The sequence below is a fragment of the Prosopis cineraria genome, unplaced genomic scaffold, assembly GCF_029017545.1.
Source record: "Prosopis cineraria cultivar Desert tree isolate PC_DT_omini unplaced genomic scaffold, ASM2901754v1 PC13, whole genome shotgun sequence".
Classification (NCBI taxonomy): domain Eukaryota; kingdom Viridiplantae; phylum Streptophyta; class Magnoliopsida; order Fabales; family Fabaceae; genus Prosopis; species Prosopis cineraria.
In genome coordinates, this window is record NW_026555344.1 from 38,893,924 (window position 1) to 38,911,644 (window position 17,721).

The 17,721-nt window shown below is 35.1% G+C and overlaps 3 protein-coding genes and 1 pseudogene across 3 annotated transcripts; 2 read left to right on the forward strand and 2 right to left on the reverse strand.

Moving 5' to 3' along the window:
- Positions 1-1,069: 1,069 nt before the first annotated feature.
- On the forward strand, positions 1,070-5,708 carry LOC129291400 (OVARIAN TUMOR DOMAIN-containing deubiquitinating enzyme 3-like). The gene is made up of 8 exons (XM_054928712.1): positions 1,070-1,258; positions 1,379-1,529; positions 1,744-1,831; positions 2,917-2,980; positions 3,197-3,302; positions 3,448-3,502; positions 4,098-4,151; positions 5,453-5,708. The coding sequence occupies exons 1-8, from the start codon at positions 1,222-1,224 to the stop codon at positions 5,594-5,596; spliced, it is 699 nt and encodes a 232-aa protein (XP_054784687.1). The 5' UTR covers positions 1,070-1,221; the 3' UTR covers positions 5,597-5,708.
- Positions 5,709-7,353: 1,645 nt separating this feature from the next.
- LOC129291249 (ataxin-3 homolog) lies at positions 7,354-11,606 on the forward strand. The gene is made up of 2 exons (XM_054928515.1): positions 7,354-7,835; positions 10,665-11,606. The coding sequence occupies exons 1-2, from the start codon at positions 7,593-7,595 to the stop codon at positions 11,400-11,402; spliced, it is 981 nt and encodes a 326-aa protein (XP_054784490.1). The 5' UTR covers positions 7,354-7,592; the 3' UTR covers positions 11,403-11,606.
- Positions 11,607-13,076: 1,470 nt separating this feature from the next.
- LOC129291866 (E3 ubiquitin-protein ligase HAKAI homolog) lies at positions 13,077-15,525 on the reverse strand (annotated as a pseudogene).
- Positions 15,526-15,666: 141 nt separating this feature from the next.
- On the reverse strand, positions 15,667-17,252 carry LOC129291867 (E3 ubiquitin-protein ligase HAKAI homolog). The gene is made up of 3 exons (XM_054929419.1): positions 16,717-17,252; positions 16,172-16,502; positions 15,667-15,906 (listed from the first exon to the last, which is right to left on the reverse strand). Exons 2-3 carry the CDS (start codon positions 16,421-16,423, stop codon positions 15,886-15,888), a joined length of 273 nt encoding a protein of 90 aa, XP_054785394.1. The 5' UTR covers positions 16,424-16,502; positions 16,717-17,252; the 3' UTR covers positions 15,667-15,885.
- Positions 17,253-17,721: the final 469 nt, after the last annotated feature.

A 17,721-nucleotide genomic window follows, 5' to 3' on the forward strand; every position in this document is an offset into this window, starting at 1 on the left:
GTCTGAGTGCAGTGAAGGCTTGAGGAGCTTGCAAATAGCAAAGGAAGAACTGGAACGAGAGCATTTCATTTGCTGTCTCTATTCTCTCTCCTCTGTTGCAAACTTGCCATGCCCTGTCACCTCCCTCTCTTTTTCTTTTGTCCGGATTCCTATTGTTTTTGACCAATATGTCCTGATTTCTATCACCAACTCTCCTCACATAAATTATTTATGATAAATATATGCTCTCCCTCTTGTTTTTTCACTCCCACAGCCCTACCACTATATAATATATATTTTTATATTATATTTTTCTTTTTTAAGATAATATTAATTATAATTTTTAGTATATAATATTTAAAATATATTAATTATATTACTTTATTTATAAACGGTTCGACCCAAGTCAGACTATTGAATCATGAATTAGTACCTTAATTAGTTTAATGGTCTATCTGGGCCTAATAACCTTGCTTTAAAGCCTTGGTTATATAGATTTATGGGTCGCAAACTTACTAGCATGAAAGAACATGAATCCTTGCAAATCAATAAAGGTAACCATACATGGGTGTAAGCTTATCTTTAATGCCCACATAGACATTAATTTTTTATGGAGTTAGTTGCAAATTCAAAGGGGGTTAAGTTCATTTTTTTTTGAAAAAAGTGAAAATTGTGCTGATTTAGATGTTAAGTATTATTAATATAATGCATGTAGAAATCTTTCAAATCCTCCAATCTTCAAGTCTTTTTCAAACCTTCAAGTTATAAATGTATGATTGTTTTGTGAATGTTGTTTTTGAGTTCACTATAGAATAAAGAATGGCGTCCTTGGTAATTTTTTTTGCCAAATACAATAATTTTTGTTAAGTAATGCTTCATCTCTTTCTTAATCACATCTTGCATGTTATACTTATAATTATATGAATTATACTATTATTACTTAATTTGTAGTTTTTTAAATTGGTCAACCTGTAGAAGGCACTGGTTGTAGCTAGTTAACCATGGTAAATGGGTCTTTTTTTTTTTTTTTTGGTGTGACAAACATGGTAAATGGGTCTTTGGCAGATCTGAGGTGCTGTTGCACCTGTATGTTTCCCTGAATCTTTTTATTCACAAGTGGCCTTCAAAATTCGTAATCAGGGAGTCCTCAGTTCGCACTCTCGTTACCTGCCCATTTTTCTCCCCGTCACCCTCTTTAGTCTTTCCTTTGGCTGTTGCTTGCGTAGCTGTTGTCTCGTCCTTATGCAAAGTCTCTTCATGGCCGACAAGCTTTCGAATGGTAATCTAAAAAATCTCTTCGATATTTTATATTTTTTGCTGGGAGTAACTGCAACTCATAATCGCTGCTATTACTTACTAATGCACTTCAATTGTCCATTATTTTGTTTGACATCCACAGAGGCTATTCTTGAGCAGCTGAGAAATGGGACTGCTAAATTTGAGCTTGTTTCTTTTCCACTTCCTTCAATTTCAGCCATTGCTCCTGGCTGGAAGACAAGTTTCTTTGCAGACAATAGTAGTCGGTTCTTTGCAAGGATTGGCTCATCGCTGTAAGTGATCCTTTTCTTTATTCAAAGTTTCTTTCTTGCCTGCGTTTTCTTTGTCTGGATTTATTGGGTTTCAAAAATGGATTACAGTTTCGTTGATAACATCGTTTTCTGGATTTTGAAGACCCAGATGTTTCTTCTCTTATATGCCCCTAAATATAAGGCTTGCATACTGCAATTTTGATTAGTCTGCATTCTTCTCGATATTTGTTTACAGTGGTGGACTATCACCTGCTATGAAGAAGGTTGATCGTTTCTCAGTCGTGAAGGTTACTGGGGATGGACGGTGTCTATTTCGTGCACTGGTATCATCTTTATTTCTTATTATTTAATTTCCTCTGTGGTTTCTTGTAAATGGAATGTTTATAGTTATACTGATTGGATTTGACATTTTCTTTTTATTATTTAGCCTTTATTGATCTCTTGACCTTCAAATATTTTAATGGACTATAAATTTGATGTTACTTTATTACTTGCCCATGACATTTCAAATTTCTTGTATAATGAGATATATGGGCCTATCCTTGTTCCTTAGGCCAAAATCTGAAGTAAAAATGACAACTGACTAGCTAGGCAGCTCACTGTCAAGTTGCATTTAGAGATTTCTACCAATGCTTGTGAGTTGTAAATCCTAACAGGAAAACGGGAAAAAAAAACTTTATCGAAGAAACTCAGCTCTTAACCTGTCAGATATGGAGTTGGGCATATGAGCTCAATAAGTTGGGGTCAAGCTGAGAAGTGTACAAACTTTAATATTCTGACTTCTTGGCAGTCATGATTGAAAAATTGCAAAGACAGGTAGTAAATGGAATGCAAATTAACTTGGATAATAGTACCAGATCCATTCATATCGGGGCTGCTGGTTGTTATTTCTTTTGAACAAGACTGGAAACTGAATACTTTCCCTCTTGTTCCAGACATTTTAAATTTCTATCGTTCAAATTTCTTTTAATATTGACGTTGTTAACTGGTTGACTTTTGTATTCTGTTACACTATTGTGCATCTCATTAGTCATTACACATGATTGCACCAGACTTGGACAAATAGTCCATCAAAATTCAAAGTTGAATGTTGAACATTAGGCTGTAAATCATAATCTGTTACCTTGTTGGTCTTTATTTTCTCTAGCAAGTAAATTACCATAGCCCATTTTCTAGCATCCTTGTTGATATGTTAAGTTTCCAAGTCCTTTGATTTTTAAGTTTAGTTGTATACTCTTTTTTTTTTTTTTTTTAATTTGGATCAATGCATCCCATCATGTGGATTCTCTCAGAGGCATTCTGTTTTACCTGAAGTATTTGCAAATTTGACGACATTATATCATAGAAAGTAAGTTCAGTTGGATCTCAACACTTATACAATCTTTTGGCCTAAATTTCTGTTACTTAGGTCAAAGGAATGGCTTGCAACAAGGGAATTGCTCTTAGCCCACGTGAGGAGAGAGAAAATGCAGGTATGCTGATAGAGACTGAATGACATGCAGAGGGGGAAAATTTATTGATCTTTTTGCCCATTTCAAAGCAGAATTTTCATGAAATAGCTCCAATTATTTTTTGGTTCATAAGGTTAACTTTAAGACAATCATGATATTAACCTGATCTGCTCATCTTCTGTTCTCTTCCTTCTTATGGTCTTTGGCCAATCTCTCTCCTGGCTGGTGATAGCACAGATGAATTAAGACTGGCTGTGAGAGAAGTTATCTGTGAAAATAAAGGAGAACGCAATTTATATGAAGATGCCCTGGTTGCCATTACAGTTGATGAGTCTCTAAAGCGGTATGCTTAATATTTTTTTCTTTGGAAACTTCTCAAAGCATTAACCGAGAAGACAAGAAAAAACAGAAATGAAGATCATGAAATTTTTCCTTGTGTGCGCTTGGTGGCAGAAGTACTCAACACAATTGACTTTGTTATTCTGTAGTTACTGCCAACGCATTTTGCGGCCTGATTTCTGGGGAGGAGAATCAGAGCTTCTGGTTAGTTTTTATGGTTATTCTGTATATCTTGGAAGCTTCCCTCCCCCCCCCCCCGGCCAAACCCTCACTTTAATGATTTCAACATTAGATACATCTTATACTTTGGTAGACAATTAAATGCATATTTCACTATTTTAATAACCAAAGTAGTATTATTTTAAATGCATATTTTACTGTGTTAATGTCAGACATTTGAGGAAAGTTATATTATTTTACTTTATTTAGTTGAAAGAGGGTTGTATTAGGCCTTCAAAAATCAACATAAAACTTCGTTGAATCTTACAATCTTGTAAAGAGGGGTAGAGGAAAGCCAAAAAGAACAATATTCATCAAAGCTTGGAACACTTGTGGAAATTGTTGAACGAGACTTCCCAGTTAACAATATTCATCAAAGCTTGGTTGATAATAGAGTATGATGGTATCGTTTAGTGGGATAAGGCTTGTTGTCGTTTTTGTGGTGGGAACTTGTTATTAAAATTTTGTCTGGACCTAAAAACAGTTTACCATCACATTTTTAGATGTTGACTGCCTAATTGCACTGACTCCTTAATTTAAAATTCAGATACTGACTGATGTTATGTACGTATTCTGGTAGGTTCTCTCAAAGCTGTGTGAGCAGCCAATTATTGTTTACATACCAGAGCATGAGGTATGTCTTAAATAACTTTCAGGATCTAAGTAAGTCAATTGTTATCTCTTTATAGCTGAGAAAGAAGAACTTGTAATTAGCATGTACCTTGCCTCTCCACATTTTTTCAGTCACGCTGGACTTTTCTTAGCCACCTTACTCTTGTTCTGTAACTTCCGTTACCCGTGTAAGAACAATACTTTTTTGAATAATACTGGGAGCTTCATTCAACAAAGCGAAAAAACAAAATACAACAGTACCAAGGAAACGGAGAGCAAAAAACTCAAAAGAACCTAAAAGAAATTAAAACCACACCAAATTAAGAATTGGGTGGAGCAGCAAAAAGAGATAAACCATTTGGAGACTATGACCAAGCTTTGCAAGGTAGTCTGCCACCCTGTTGTCCTCCCTGTAAGAGAGTGTAAGAACAATACTGCATCTCAGATAAATGAAGGCGTGCTAATCACTTCTGCAATGCCAAGATCCACTCATAGGAAATGAGGGATTAATTGGATCAAATCTTCATTTTGTGGGTACAAAGAATGAATAGATAAACATGCTGGAAAACTGTCGACCTCAGAATGAATAGCTAAGCTAATTGGAATCTGAGGCATTTCTAATGAGAGTGATACTACCCCATGGCCAGCTTATGTAATAATATCAATATGGTTTGTACTGATGTATGACTGGATTATAACTTATGACTTAATGACATCATCATACCAACCATTTATGTGTTTATAATGTGTTTCTGACACATATTAACTGGGACTGTTCCGTCATTTAATGGAAAGTTGAGTGATGATGAACCTTCGGGCTTTCAAATTCTCATTCACTCCAGGGCTTATTTTCAACTAAGGTAAAAATCAAATTTAATTGGAGAAATATTGGCAAAAGCAACCTATAACCTAGACTAGTATTAAAATTCAGAGTTTCAAGAATACATTCAAACAGTCAAGCAAGGACCATTATATTTTGCTGGTAAAACTAGAGTGATGACTGAAGCAATTTACAGTAAAAAAACAGGTTATAAAAGCCAGAAATAGTGTCCTATTGTTATCTTTTAGGTCAATGGTCCTTTTCATTTATCTATATTATGATATATGGTTTGTCCGATAGTTTATGCTACTGTTTTCTGTGTTTATCAGTATCTTCAGTAATAGTATAAATCTGTAAATAAAGACTAGAGACAAGGTGACTGCCATCAGTCTTCAACGAATTACAAGAGACCCACAATTCCTGCATTTTGGAACAAGTATTTTTGGTTTGGTAGGCTTAAGATTTTGTCTACTTACATATCATTTCTTATAAATCAAATGCAGCATAGAGGGAGTGGATTGGGATCTGGTTTCATTCCCATTGCAGAGTATGGGAGCGAGTTTAAGAAGAAATCAAGGAACTCGAAACCAAAGAAAGTTGTGAGGCTCTTATACAGTGGTAAGAACCACTATGATCTCCTCTGTTAAGGAATGGGTGCATGAGTCAGATTTTATTTTGAACTATTTCTTTTCTAATATTGTAACGTAGGATTTCAAATGGCTTCGACCTTAACAGTAATAGAAACACTTTGAATTGTCATATTCTTGTTCCCTTTGCCCTTGACTCTTCTCTGACCTTAACTAGTGTTCTTCATTCATGATGTCTTCCGATTAAACACAAGTATGGATCTCAGATAACTATAAACAATTGTACTTATCATACTACTAAAACAAGCTAAATATTTATCATGTTTTAATTGAAGAATCCAATGACAAATATAAGTTGTAGTTAAGTTTAATTGTAGGCATACTTGGTATTTCAAATAAATGGTTTAAATCTAGAGCCATTATAGAAATATATTTTTTTAGTACAACGGGTATGGAATTTATCCGTACAAAAAGAGGGGTTACCGACGAGCACGTAGCTCATTACTCAAATCATAAAGCAAAAGATAATTAATTACAGTCTAGGGGTGCCGGTGGCTTTGTCTATGATCATAAAATTAATGTCTGTGTGGTGGGCCTATGTGCCGTGCAATCAACACAAGAATGGGCTCTTCTAGGCATGTAGTTAGGTGATACATTCCAATCTTGCACAGGAAAATATCTAATTTCTTTGATGGAATCGGCCATCAGATGATAACCAGGAGAAATGTTCCGGATGAGCATCACTGTTTCATTGGAATTGATATAAAAATGAACTCTCTCTGTTTTTTTTTTGGGTAGTATGGGATCCAACAAAAGCTTTAGACCATTTGAAAGACTCATGGGCTCAGTTGATGTGATGATAAGTGGTTAATTTTACTGTGGAAACCCTTAATCAATTTTGTTATCATCTCATATTAAACCTCCACAAGTGGCTTCATCTCTTAACTGAAGCATCAACATCAAACCTAACCCAACCAAGCTGTGAGGTATTATAGAAAGAAATTTGACTTAGAAAGAAATTTGACTATGTTTTATGTGACTCAGTTTCCTCATTGCCCACCAGTTTCCTTTTCTTTTTGTTTCTCTCTTAACTCTATGGATGGCTTTGGCATAAAATGTAAATGTGGGATATTAGAGGGAAATGACTTGACTGGAAAGTAAAAGTATGAAACTTGATACTTGATAAAAGGATGATGATTTGTCAAGGAAATTTATTTTTAGTTGATCGAAAATGAGATGATGGGAAAAGAAAACTAGTTAAATAATTACATTACCTCTAGTATAAACGAATAATAAAATGATTGTTTTAAACTACTATATATCATGTATAATAAAATATATTATAATAAGCCAACTTAATCCTGTTAGTAAGCAAGTAATTCTCACGAGTCTCATAAGCCAACTACAACGAAGGTCTGATAGGAATTAAAAAAACAGGAGTTGAAAAAGACTTGAAACCTTTTGTTTCATTTCCGTTTTGCACTATAACAATGGCTTTGACATTAATGAGCGTTGCGGAGGATTTTTTTTTTTTTGAAGAGGAAGAGCATTTAGATAAATTAATTTTAATTTTAATTTCATTAAAGTCCTTTAAGACTTAAATGCTGTAATTTTCTTTTTATTTTTGTTATAACATGCTGTAAAATTTTTCTAATGCGATTGTTTGTGAGGGACTTCATTAAAAAAAATAAAAAGAAACCTTTATTGTCATTCCCCCAAATCTGTCATTGTGGCATCGTTTTGGGCTTCCAATCCAAATCTAAATCTCGAAATCCACGACCGCTTCTGAGAATACGTGGCAGTGGCACGCGCTCCCATCTGATAACGTCCACGCGTGAAGACTGAAAAACTCCGCAAAATGAAACCGAAACCGAAGCTGCAACCCGATATTTTCACTTTTCAGTTCATTTCTTTTAACTCCTCTATTTCTTCCTCCTCGTCTTCTTACCCAAATCACTCCAACAAAAGCATCCTCTATATAAATTCTAGGGTTTTATAATTTATTCTTTTAGCGTCATTTACATTCTCCGCGAATCGGAGGTAGAGGTTGTAAATTATGGAAGGGGCCAGCAATGGCGGAATGTTGTACCATGAGGTACAAGAGTCAAAGCTCTGCGCTATGCATTGCGTCAACACAGTGCTTCAGGGACCATTCTTCTCTGAATTCGATTTGGCGGCTCTGGCATCCGATCTCGATCGCAAAGAGCGTCAGATGATGCTCCAGGGTGGTGTCTGCTCTGGCGATTTTCTCACCGAGGAGTCCCACAACGTGTCTTTGGATGGCGATTTTAGCATACAGGTTTCTTCAATTTCCTCTGTTCTGTAGTTTTTAGTTTCAAAGTGTATTCTTTTCTCTTCCCCTTTCACCTCTTTCTCAGAATATAAATGATTACAGCATGAAACACTTTGGTCAACTTATCGTTGTTTGTTGCGTACTAAAATGCTGATTCCTGGAAGCATTGTATAATTGTCGAGTTCCAACTCATTGAAAATCTTAAGCTGTTAGGAAAGTCTCAGAAAGGGCTCTTTATTAATATCTGTTGAGCAAACAGTTCCAGTGGAAGTAGCAAGTCTCTTTTGTTTTGACTGAATAATATATCATTGCGCACTAATTGTTGGTTGAGCTTGTTTGAATTTACATGCGTATGTCGTGCTTTAGTTGATGAATGACCGTGGACGTAGAACTATAGGTTAATGGTCTATTTGAATGATCAATGAGCATTCCTTATTGCATAATAAGTTGATAACTGCTTTCTTTGTTTCACCCGGAGGAATTTCATTCATTTGGAACTGAATGAGTAAGAAATTCGGTGCACCTAGGTTTAAATTACAATCTTATTCAGAGGTTTTTTCTTGTTTATTTATCCCTTTCTCAATTTTCTTTGTTGCCTGGAGCAAACTTTTGGGCGTTGCTCAATGCATTTCGATAGTCAATACATTTAACTGATTGGTGTAGATAAAAATGTATTATGATGGTCATGCCTTGTTGAGCAAGAGTTTTGAACACTTTGGTATGAGCCCTTTTCAGCTTACAAGTGAACTAGCAGCATCAACATGGTTATATTTTGCATTCCTAGATCCTTTTGATGCTTAGGTTGCATGGGCATGGTACGGGCATGAGATATGGTTTCCCCACCCCCCCTGGGGCTATAGAAGTAAGGAATATTATGTTGTATAACAGATCTTAAATAGATAATGTTCTATGATATATGACAAACTGGAATAGTACTATATCATATCCCTGTTTATTTCGTGAAACTTTTGGTTGCTGGAGCCTTTTGGATGATAATTTTATATTCTCATGTCTAATAATCATATGCAAGATGGTCTTGAGGGGAATATTTGACATATGAAATTCTATTAGCTATTTAATACTTCATTAGGCTAAATGTTTCTTCATTTAATGATCATACAAACAGGAGCTTGAGGACTAAGTCAACTTGTGTGGTAAAAGTTTTGAGCTTTATTTTTGGCACTTTAATGGGTAAGCTGAGCAAGAAGTTTAAGATTTATGCATGTGGGAATTAAAACACCAATTGTTAGGGCTGGCCATTTTTATGAGTTATGACAACTTGGTCCTCTTATCTTTCTGCTAAAATATTGTAATACATTATTATTATTTTTTTATCCTTAATTATGTTGCTGTTAATTAATTCTCCGATTCAATCTTCTTTTTCACTGTGACAAACCCATAGGAAGTACCAAAGTAGCAAAAGGTTATTATTTATTTCTGTATGCAAGTTAAGATGTTCTACAAATTTAGAATGATACTATTCAGTTAGTTCCCTGATTTATGTTTCTTTTGTTCTCTCTAATATAATGACTAATAAACCTTTGGGAGATAACAAGTTAATCTAGTGGTGGTAGTTGATGAGAGATCCTTTTTACTGTTTTTGTTGCCTTTGTAATTGACTTGGCCATGTTTGGTAGCATTGAATTGGCAATGTGAAAATGGAATCAAAGATGGAATTCTAATTTAAGCATGATTGGTATGCAAGAGTTGCTTCCTAAGAATCCTAATTCCACCAAAAATGCTAGAATCCAATTCTATCATATTGATTATGGAATTGCTTCAATTCCCTTAAATTCAATTTGTGGACCCCACTATCCTCATCTTTTTTGTCCATTTATAACAAGATAGGTCTTTTTAATTTTAAAAAAAAGGGCAATTTAGTATTTTCCTATTTGAAGTACATATATAAATTAATATTATATTAGAATTCCATCTTCATACCAAACACACTTTTAAAACTCAATTCTATTCTGATTCCGATTTCGATTCTGATTCTGATTCTGATTCCATTAAAAACTCTTCCGTCATACCAAACTCTTTCGTTATTCTCCATATCCATTAAAAAAAAAGTTAATTGTCTGTTTATAAATGTACATTTATACTTTATCTATGCTGATGATTTCATAAACCTTGTAGGTACAATGCAAAAAATAGTGAGCAAATTGATATGCATGCATCCGCTGATATTTGTAATATATTAAGATAGGAAGAGGAAGTTCACCAAATTAGAAATAACTGCTATGTTTCTGTTTAGAAAAAGATATATACACAACGCTTAACTTGTCCCATAAGTTGATTGGATTTTATATAGTTGTAATGCTCATATAATAAGCCTTTTATACTAGCATGATTGGCGAAACCTGAAATTTAACATGCTGAAGCCATGTTAGGTCGATTGAACTGAGTTGCAGATATATGTTAAATGAGAATGGTTACTGATTTGATGCCCAGCCCGATTGCAGTCCTTCTCTTATAATTGTTTAATTAATATATGCGCATAAGTTAATCTATGGATTTCCATTAAATGTCTTGTAGGCTCTTGTCTGTTGAAGCCAGATCAAGTTTATATGATGCCATCAATTAATCCTTGATTTATTTTTTCGTAAGATGTTGAAAATATTTGAATTTTGTCAGAGGAAATGTTTGTTCCCTTCAATTCTATATATGATGTCATCAATTAATCGTTATTATTATTGTTATTATTATATTGTAAGATGTTGAAAGTATTAGAATTTTGTTAGATGAAATATTTGTTCCCTTCAATTATATAATTTAATGTCACTTTTTGCCGTGCCTTTTTATGGTTTACTTAATGATGCAAGGTCTTTCCTGTAGGTTTTGCAGAAAGCTTTGGAAGTTTGGGATCTGCAAGTCATCCCCCTGGACTCTCCAGTTGCTGAGCCTGCTCAGATTGATCCTGGACTGGAAAATGCTTTTATTTGTCATTTGCAAAACCATTGGTTTTGTATACGCAAAGTGAATGGAGAATGGTATAATTTTGACAGTCTCTATGCAGCGCCACAGCACCTGTCTAAGTTCTACCTCTCAGCCTATCTTGACTCCTTGAAAGGCTTTGGATGGAGCATATTCCTGGTGAGAGGAAACTTCCCGAAAGAATTTCCAATATCCTCATCTGAAGCTTCAAATGGTTTTGGACAGTGGCTGTCACCTGAAGATGCTGAAAGGATAAATAAATCCTGCAACTCGATACAGGCTCCTCGCCAAAGAATTAACGAGTCCCAACACCATCCTGATCAATTCCTTTCATTCGGAAAGGCAGAAATGTTTTCAGACACGGAAGATGAGGATTTGAAGGCGGCAATAGCAGCTAGCCTGGTGGATCCTTCACCAGCTGTGGCCAGTGCTGAAGCTCGCATTCCTCAAAATGATAATCAAATTAGTAAAGAAGTGACAACTACCGAAGCCGATACCGCTCCAAATGATCATTGCAACAAGAGAATGAAAACTACTGAAGCTTCTTCTGATGTACATGATCTAAACAACCTAGAAGTGAGCTCTGCTGCTAGCGTCCCTCAAGATGAAAACCAGAATACTAAAGAAAATAGTGTATGAGAAAAGATTGCACCTGTTCCCTGGAAAGCTATTTTCCATCATCGAGGACATTAATATATACCAGTTCTAGTTGGTCGAAACATACATCATAGCCTCAAAATCAAGATTCTGTGCAGTATGTAAGTTTGATGGCAATGGACAACCGTACAACTTTTTCACAGGATAATGAGTTAAGCTGAATATATTATATACTTTTGTTTTTCAGTGCCATGTTGCTGCATTTTTCTGTTCTTAGAAATCATAATGCCCGAGGAACTCCAATTAGATTACTTAGGGAATTGAACAAGGAGATGGCAACGCCTTTTGTTACTAGAACTGGTGTGATTAAGAGAAGACGGGGACTGGAGAACGTTGGAGCATTGGCATGACTGCAAGACCTTTTTTCCTTCGGCAGGATGGGTCGGCCGTCGGCCCAGTCCAGGTCCAACTAGCCGAAAAGATTTAAAATATAATGGGAGAATGGCAATAAAATTTCCTGAATTATATAAATGATGATATAATTTCTCAAAATATTATAATTTCATTGAAATTTTTAGAGGCTTTTGTGTTCATAATTTTTAAAATGAAAAGATTATGTTATCCTAATTCACAAATTATGATTTTTTATTCAATTTTTATGAACAAAAGTTGTGAGTAAGGTTTGCTATTTTGAGAACTTATTATTTAATAATAAAAATTATACTTGACAAGTTGTGATTTCTTATTCAATTCTTGCGATTCACAGAACGAAAGTTGTTATTCTTCAAGTAAATGTTGTGATTGATATTTGTTTTTTAATAACAGAAATTATATTTGACAAGTTATTTTTTATTCAACTCTTATTATTCATAAAATAAAAGTTGTTATTTTTCAAGTAAATGTTGTGATTGGAGCTTATTAAATGATCTTTTTAATTTAAAATTTATTGACATAAAAGTTCTTAAAGACTTTAATGGAATTATAACAATTTAAGAGACGAAAATTATTTATATAATTCAAAGGGATTTTGTTGTAATTTTTTCAAATATAAATTTATAGTAAATTAAATAATAAGTTACGAGTTGATACAATTCATCTTAAACTTCATTTAATGCATGAGAAAATTTATTTATATAGCATTCTTAAATCATAAAATGTACATCAATTTCAATATTTAAATTAATTTATGTGGTAATATCAAATAAAAAAAATACAAATTATACGTGTGTTCTTAAACAAAGTATAACTATGTATTAACTACATAAAGTATACGAATGTGAAATTCGTTAACGCCGCGTCGGTTTTTTGTTTTTTTGTTTTTTAAATTTCACTTGTTTACATTTATATTATCATCACTGCATCAACTTCTCATCGTTTTTCAGGGATTCAGTTTTCAAAGTAACACTTTCCAGGTGCACCAGGATTCTCTTCTTGCTTTCCTCCACCCACTGAACCTTCTCCCCATTTTCTCGCCTGACAATATTACTCGTCAAAGAATTAGTTTGTTCGTCCAAGTTCCAAGGGTCTGTGTTTGTCATATTCTGGAAAATGTTTGTAGCCAACTAATGCAGATGATTTTGTTGTGATGGACAGGTGGTCTTGTTTTGCCAATTTGCAATGAGGCTTTATACTGTTCCAATACTTCACGAAATATGAGTAAAATTCATAGATAAATATCATGACGGGCGATATCAAATCACCGAAACCCTGAAAGAATCCTAAAACAAGAAGCCATAGCAACTAGAACATAGAGTCGATGCCAAACCGTTCTCAATTACTTCTCCATATTTTGAGGGAAAAAATTTTAGTCACCGGACGCCTATTGAAGGACTTAAAAATTCAATGAGTAAGAAACTATACAAAGACAACTGAAATTTATATCGGACAGCTCAAAATATTACCCTTTCAAGTCTAAAACACTAAAACAGGAATCACCCTGAAGTCTGCACTTTCTATGAGAAGATACCGTAATACAGGCAACTGATGATTGGGACCCTTGTTAATCGTATTGTGGTTGTCCATGCACATCAGAGTTTCACGCTGCTACCCAAAACCACGTTCAATGAAGTCCAAGCCCATCAAACATGTAAAGTAAAGTACTTCTATTTCAGAGGCCACAAACGAGATCCTGTGGGGCATTGACCGTCACGCCTATCTCCCTTTAGCATCCCTTGGATCAATAATCATGCCACCCTGAGCTTGATCAAAAGGCACAACAGTAATTCTTGCGTTCCAGACCTGAAGATAATTTGCTGGAAAGTTTGGGCCACTGACAGGACCTGGTGGGTATCCCAGTAATGAACCCTGATTTAAACCTATTTCAGAAGATGAGTTCTGCCTAGGCATGTCATAGGATGTAGAATAAAAGGGGCTGAGCTCCCTCATGTGGTTAAGGTGGATACTAAATGCTATGGGAGGTTTCGGCAATGCATTAGGTTAGCTTGCATGGCAACATTGGGTGGCTTGACACAATGCAAGGATTGATAATCAGGAATTGGATTAACTCCTTGCTCTCTCTCAACGAGATGGGAGGGTTCACGTCGGTGGTGCCGCATGTCAAAACTCTGTGGATGGAAGTCCTGTTGAAATAGCTTCAGGGTTGCCTGATGATTGGGGATCTGAAGAAGGATTCAGTGCTTGATCAAAAAAAAGGTGGCTTTGGCTGTTGAATTGGCCTTGAAGGGGATTGCTATCTCATTGGCTGTTGACGACTTTTGTCTTTCCAATGATGAAGCTGCGACTTTGAACCAGGAGAAAAAACTGGCCTCTGGGAACCTTGAACAGCGGTGTCTGATGCTGTTGATTGCCTAACACTCTGTGCCTCTGACTCATTTCCTTCTTCTCTATCTGCATTGGGCTGAAGAAGATCAGAATGGTTGTCTTGAATGTGAGATTCAAATTCAGTCTTCTTCAAGAAAGACTTGAGACAATGAGGAGCAGCGCAAACAAAAATTCCTTCCATCATTTTGATGGCCTGAATCTTCTGGATTCGTTCATCACAACTGCTCCAAGGAGGAAAAAGTCGTTCTATTTATTAAACTGTGATAGATATATCTCACGGACCTCAAAGCAAATTGCCGATAAAAAATGAATAAACAAAATATAATCCTTGTCCACTATATTTTAACATTCCAAGCCACATTGTTGCAAAATGACATGTAAAAGTTTTTAAGAATGTACTATTATGAAATTAAATTGGATAAATACTTAAAAACCACATCAAATTCATGGATATAATATCAAATCAAAGATTAGTATAACAGGTAATAGAATCCAGACCCCCTTTTGCATTTATGCAGCCCATTGAACCATACAGCTTAATAGTAAAATTTCATCCTGAAATCAAAGGCATTCGAATTAGGACTCGAAAGCCAAAGCTGTTGTACATGCGGAAGACTTTGGAAGACTATCTGAGTTGAGCTCGAAACTAAAATCTTCCTAAACAAAAAACCCGGTGTCCATTACTTTCCTATATGAAGATCAGGAGATAAGAAATATTCTTACAGGCAGCACATTAAATCACTTCTAGCACAATCAAAGCAGAAGGCATGCTCACAAGGCTCTGCAAAGCCACAAGATGTCAGTTGTAGCAAGCCAACGTCAAATAATGTAAGAAGCATACATTCATCCCATTTACCCTCCCTGCAAAACACCCCAAACAAAGAAAGTGAAGCTGAACATTAATCATGGATACAATAATACCATTGATGAGGTGCATATCAGATTCAGAGCTACACACAAAAACTAAAACACAAAACAAATGTATTTCAGAGCTACAGATGTCCCAATGCCATTCAAAGTGTAAAACTGGTAGGTCATAAGTGTAATATCACATAGCCATATGATTATCTAGATTAAAAATACACCAAATAGATTGGCACAGGAATGCATTAAAAGTGAACCAACCATACTCTATCATAGAAAACTCAACACAGAATGAAGAGCAGGAAAAAGAAACAATGTGAAATGTTCACTTGAATGTTTTAGTTATAAAACATGTACATGAAACAGAAGTGGCGGGCCCAAACAAGCACAGGATTCTAGTAGTTTATAGATATCCCATTCATGACACTCCTGTCCCCATTTTCAATCATGCATCAATCAACTGTTAACATCAGACATACACTTCATATAGTTGTTCAAATGACAGGTCAATTTATCATACTCTCTCTAGTTCTATTTATAAGTTATTTTTACCAATCTCATTAATACCAACACAACAAAAATATAAAGAATAAAATTTAGTAAAATTACAATATAACCCTCAAAAAGTAAAACTATATAATTTTTTTTTTGTTTCTCTCTCTCTTACTTTTTTAGGGCAGTTTAAATATTTCATTTACAACAAAATATCACTATCAATATAAGACTTATAAAGTGGACCACTTCACCTTTCTAGAAGGTGATCAATCAAGTGGACCGGAGGGAGTACACTTTATGCATTGTTGACGCTAGAGAATTTGGTGTGAGTAAGAATGAGATTCTTTGTAGTTACGGATATAAGCATAACACATCTCATACCACCTCAGTCTTTCCTGTGATTCAGCTGCACATTAATAGAGAGAATGAAGACAGTTTCAAATAACTATTAAGCTAGAATGCTCTATTTTTAGAATTCCATTTGCTCCCATTAATTTTTTAGAGAAGATGGAGTCTGAGAGCAGGCCAAAGAACAAAACTAGGCCTGAAGAGAGTTGAAAGGCAACCATGTTAAGTGCCGATTTTATCAATGATCATAAAGATTCTATGAAGCAAAAAGCTCAATAAAATTAAAAACATCAAAACAGGGGTGAAAATGTTAAAGTACTTACCAATCGTCCATATATAGCTATGGGGAAATCACAACGAACACAGAGATGAACTCTCTTGCCAAGCTGACGGCGGGACCTCCATCCTAAAGTCTTAATAAGGGAAGTGGCAGTGGCTGCACCAATACCCTCTGCTACAGGCAGGTCAGCCAGGACGAGATGGTCGGGACATGCAATTGCAGTCTCAACAGGTGCGGACCTCACCCCTGCGGAACCTTCTGAGGCTGGTAGCTTGCTAAGCCGAATTTGAAGCATATTCAATAACTACTTCCCACAACTCTCCACGTCTCTAAAGGCAAACAGAAAGACAAGTTCCTTCAAACTGCAAATATAGCTACAAAAAGGAAAAAAGATAAGCAAGTAGAAATAGAATTATTCCAAGATAACCAAAGTAGCATTCTGATTGTAAGAAAATCCAGAAAATATAGTATCATCTTCCAGCAAATATTCCACGATATCCAAACTTAATCAAAGAAACAAGAAATGCTATTTCACAATAATCTCTTTGAACTTTTTTTTTAAATAATGATTAAAGGACAGCAGAATACCCATCTCATTGATCTAACCAAACACCATTTCGATTGTTAGGAGACTCAACATCTTGAAAACATATCGTCCAGACTCCAGCAAATATTCCACGAGAACTATCCAACCTACGCACAGTCTCCACTGTCAAGTTATCCAAATTTCATAAACAAAAGCATCTGCATAAGCTAATTCGGTAATCATAGGAAATTCGAACAATGTGTTTAGATGTTTTATCATTTTAAGATGTATTTTGGTAAGCAATACAACGCACGCTAGGGGAAATAAAACCAGGAAAGCAATATCCAGTACATAGTAATAGTGCTATATATCTCAGCGAGCGAGTGCCAAGAAAAAAAAAAAAAAAACAGGGGAATGGGATGCGGGAAGATTCAAAGAGGAGACCGGTTTTCTAAGCCAATGAAACGTTAAGAAAAATCTTTCACTTGCACCAAGAAGATTGGAAGACGAGTGAGATTTCTCTGCCTCGCTTGACACACCTCAAACAACGATTGCGAGAGTACTTGAAAATGACATAACACCGAAAGCGATGGATTTGGGAAATCCTTGAAATGGAGGCTGCGGTTTATTTGATTTATTTCTTCGACTTCGAGTGAAGGTTTATATATTTATAACAGAATTTTTTTCATCATTTTATTTAGTAGTGTTATACTGAGGGAGAATCGTATTAAGGGCTTTGAAAACAAAAACAAATTGCGCTACAGGTTTAATACATTCTGATATTACATTATAAGTACAAAGTCCTTGTTATAATTTTTTTAAAAGAGAAAGTACAATTTTGCTCTTGTGTGATTTAAAAATTCAGATCATATATAACACAATATCTATGAATACACGTTACAATGTTCATAAATTCTCAACACAATATGCATATGTGTTTAATTGATCAATAGGTTTAATAAAATTTACAAATGACATAGACAATATACAACACCATATCCATGAATGTACAATACGATATTCATGTATTTTCAATTGAATGTCCATGTGTGGACACGCGTGGACAT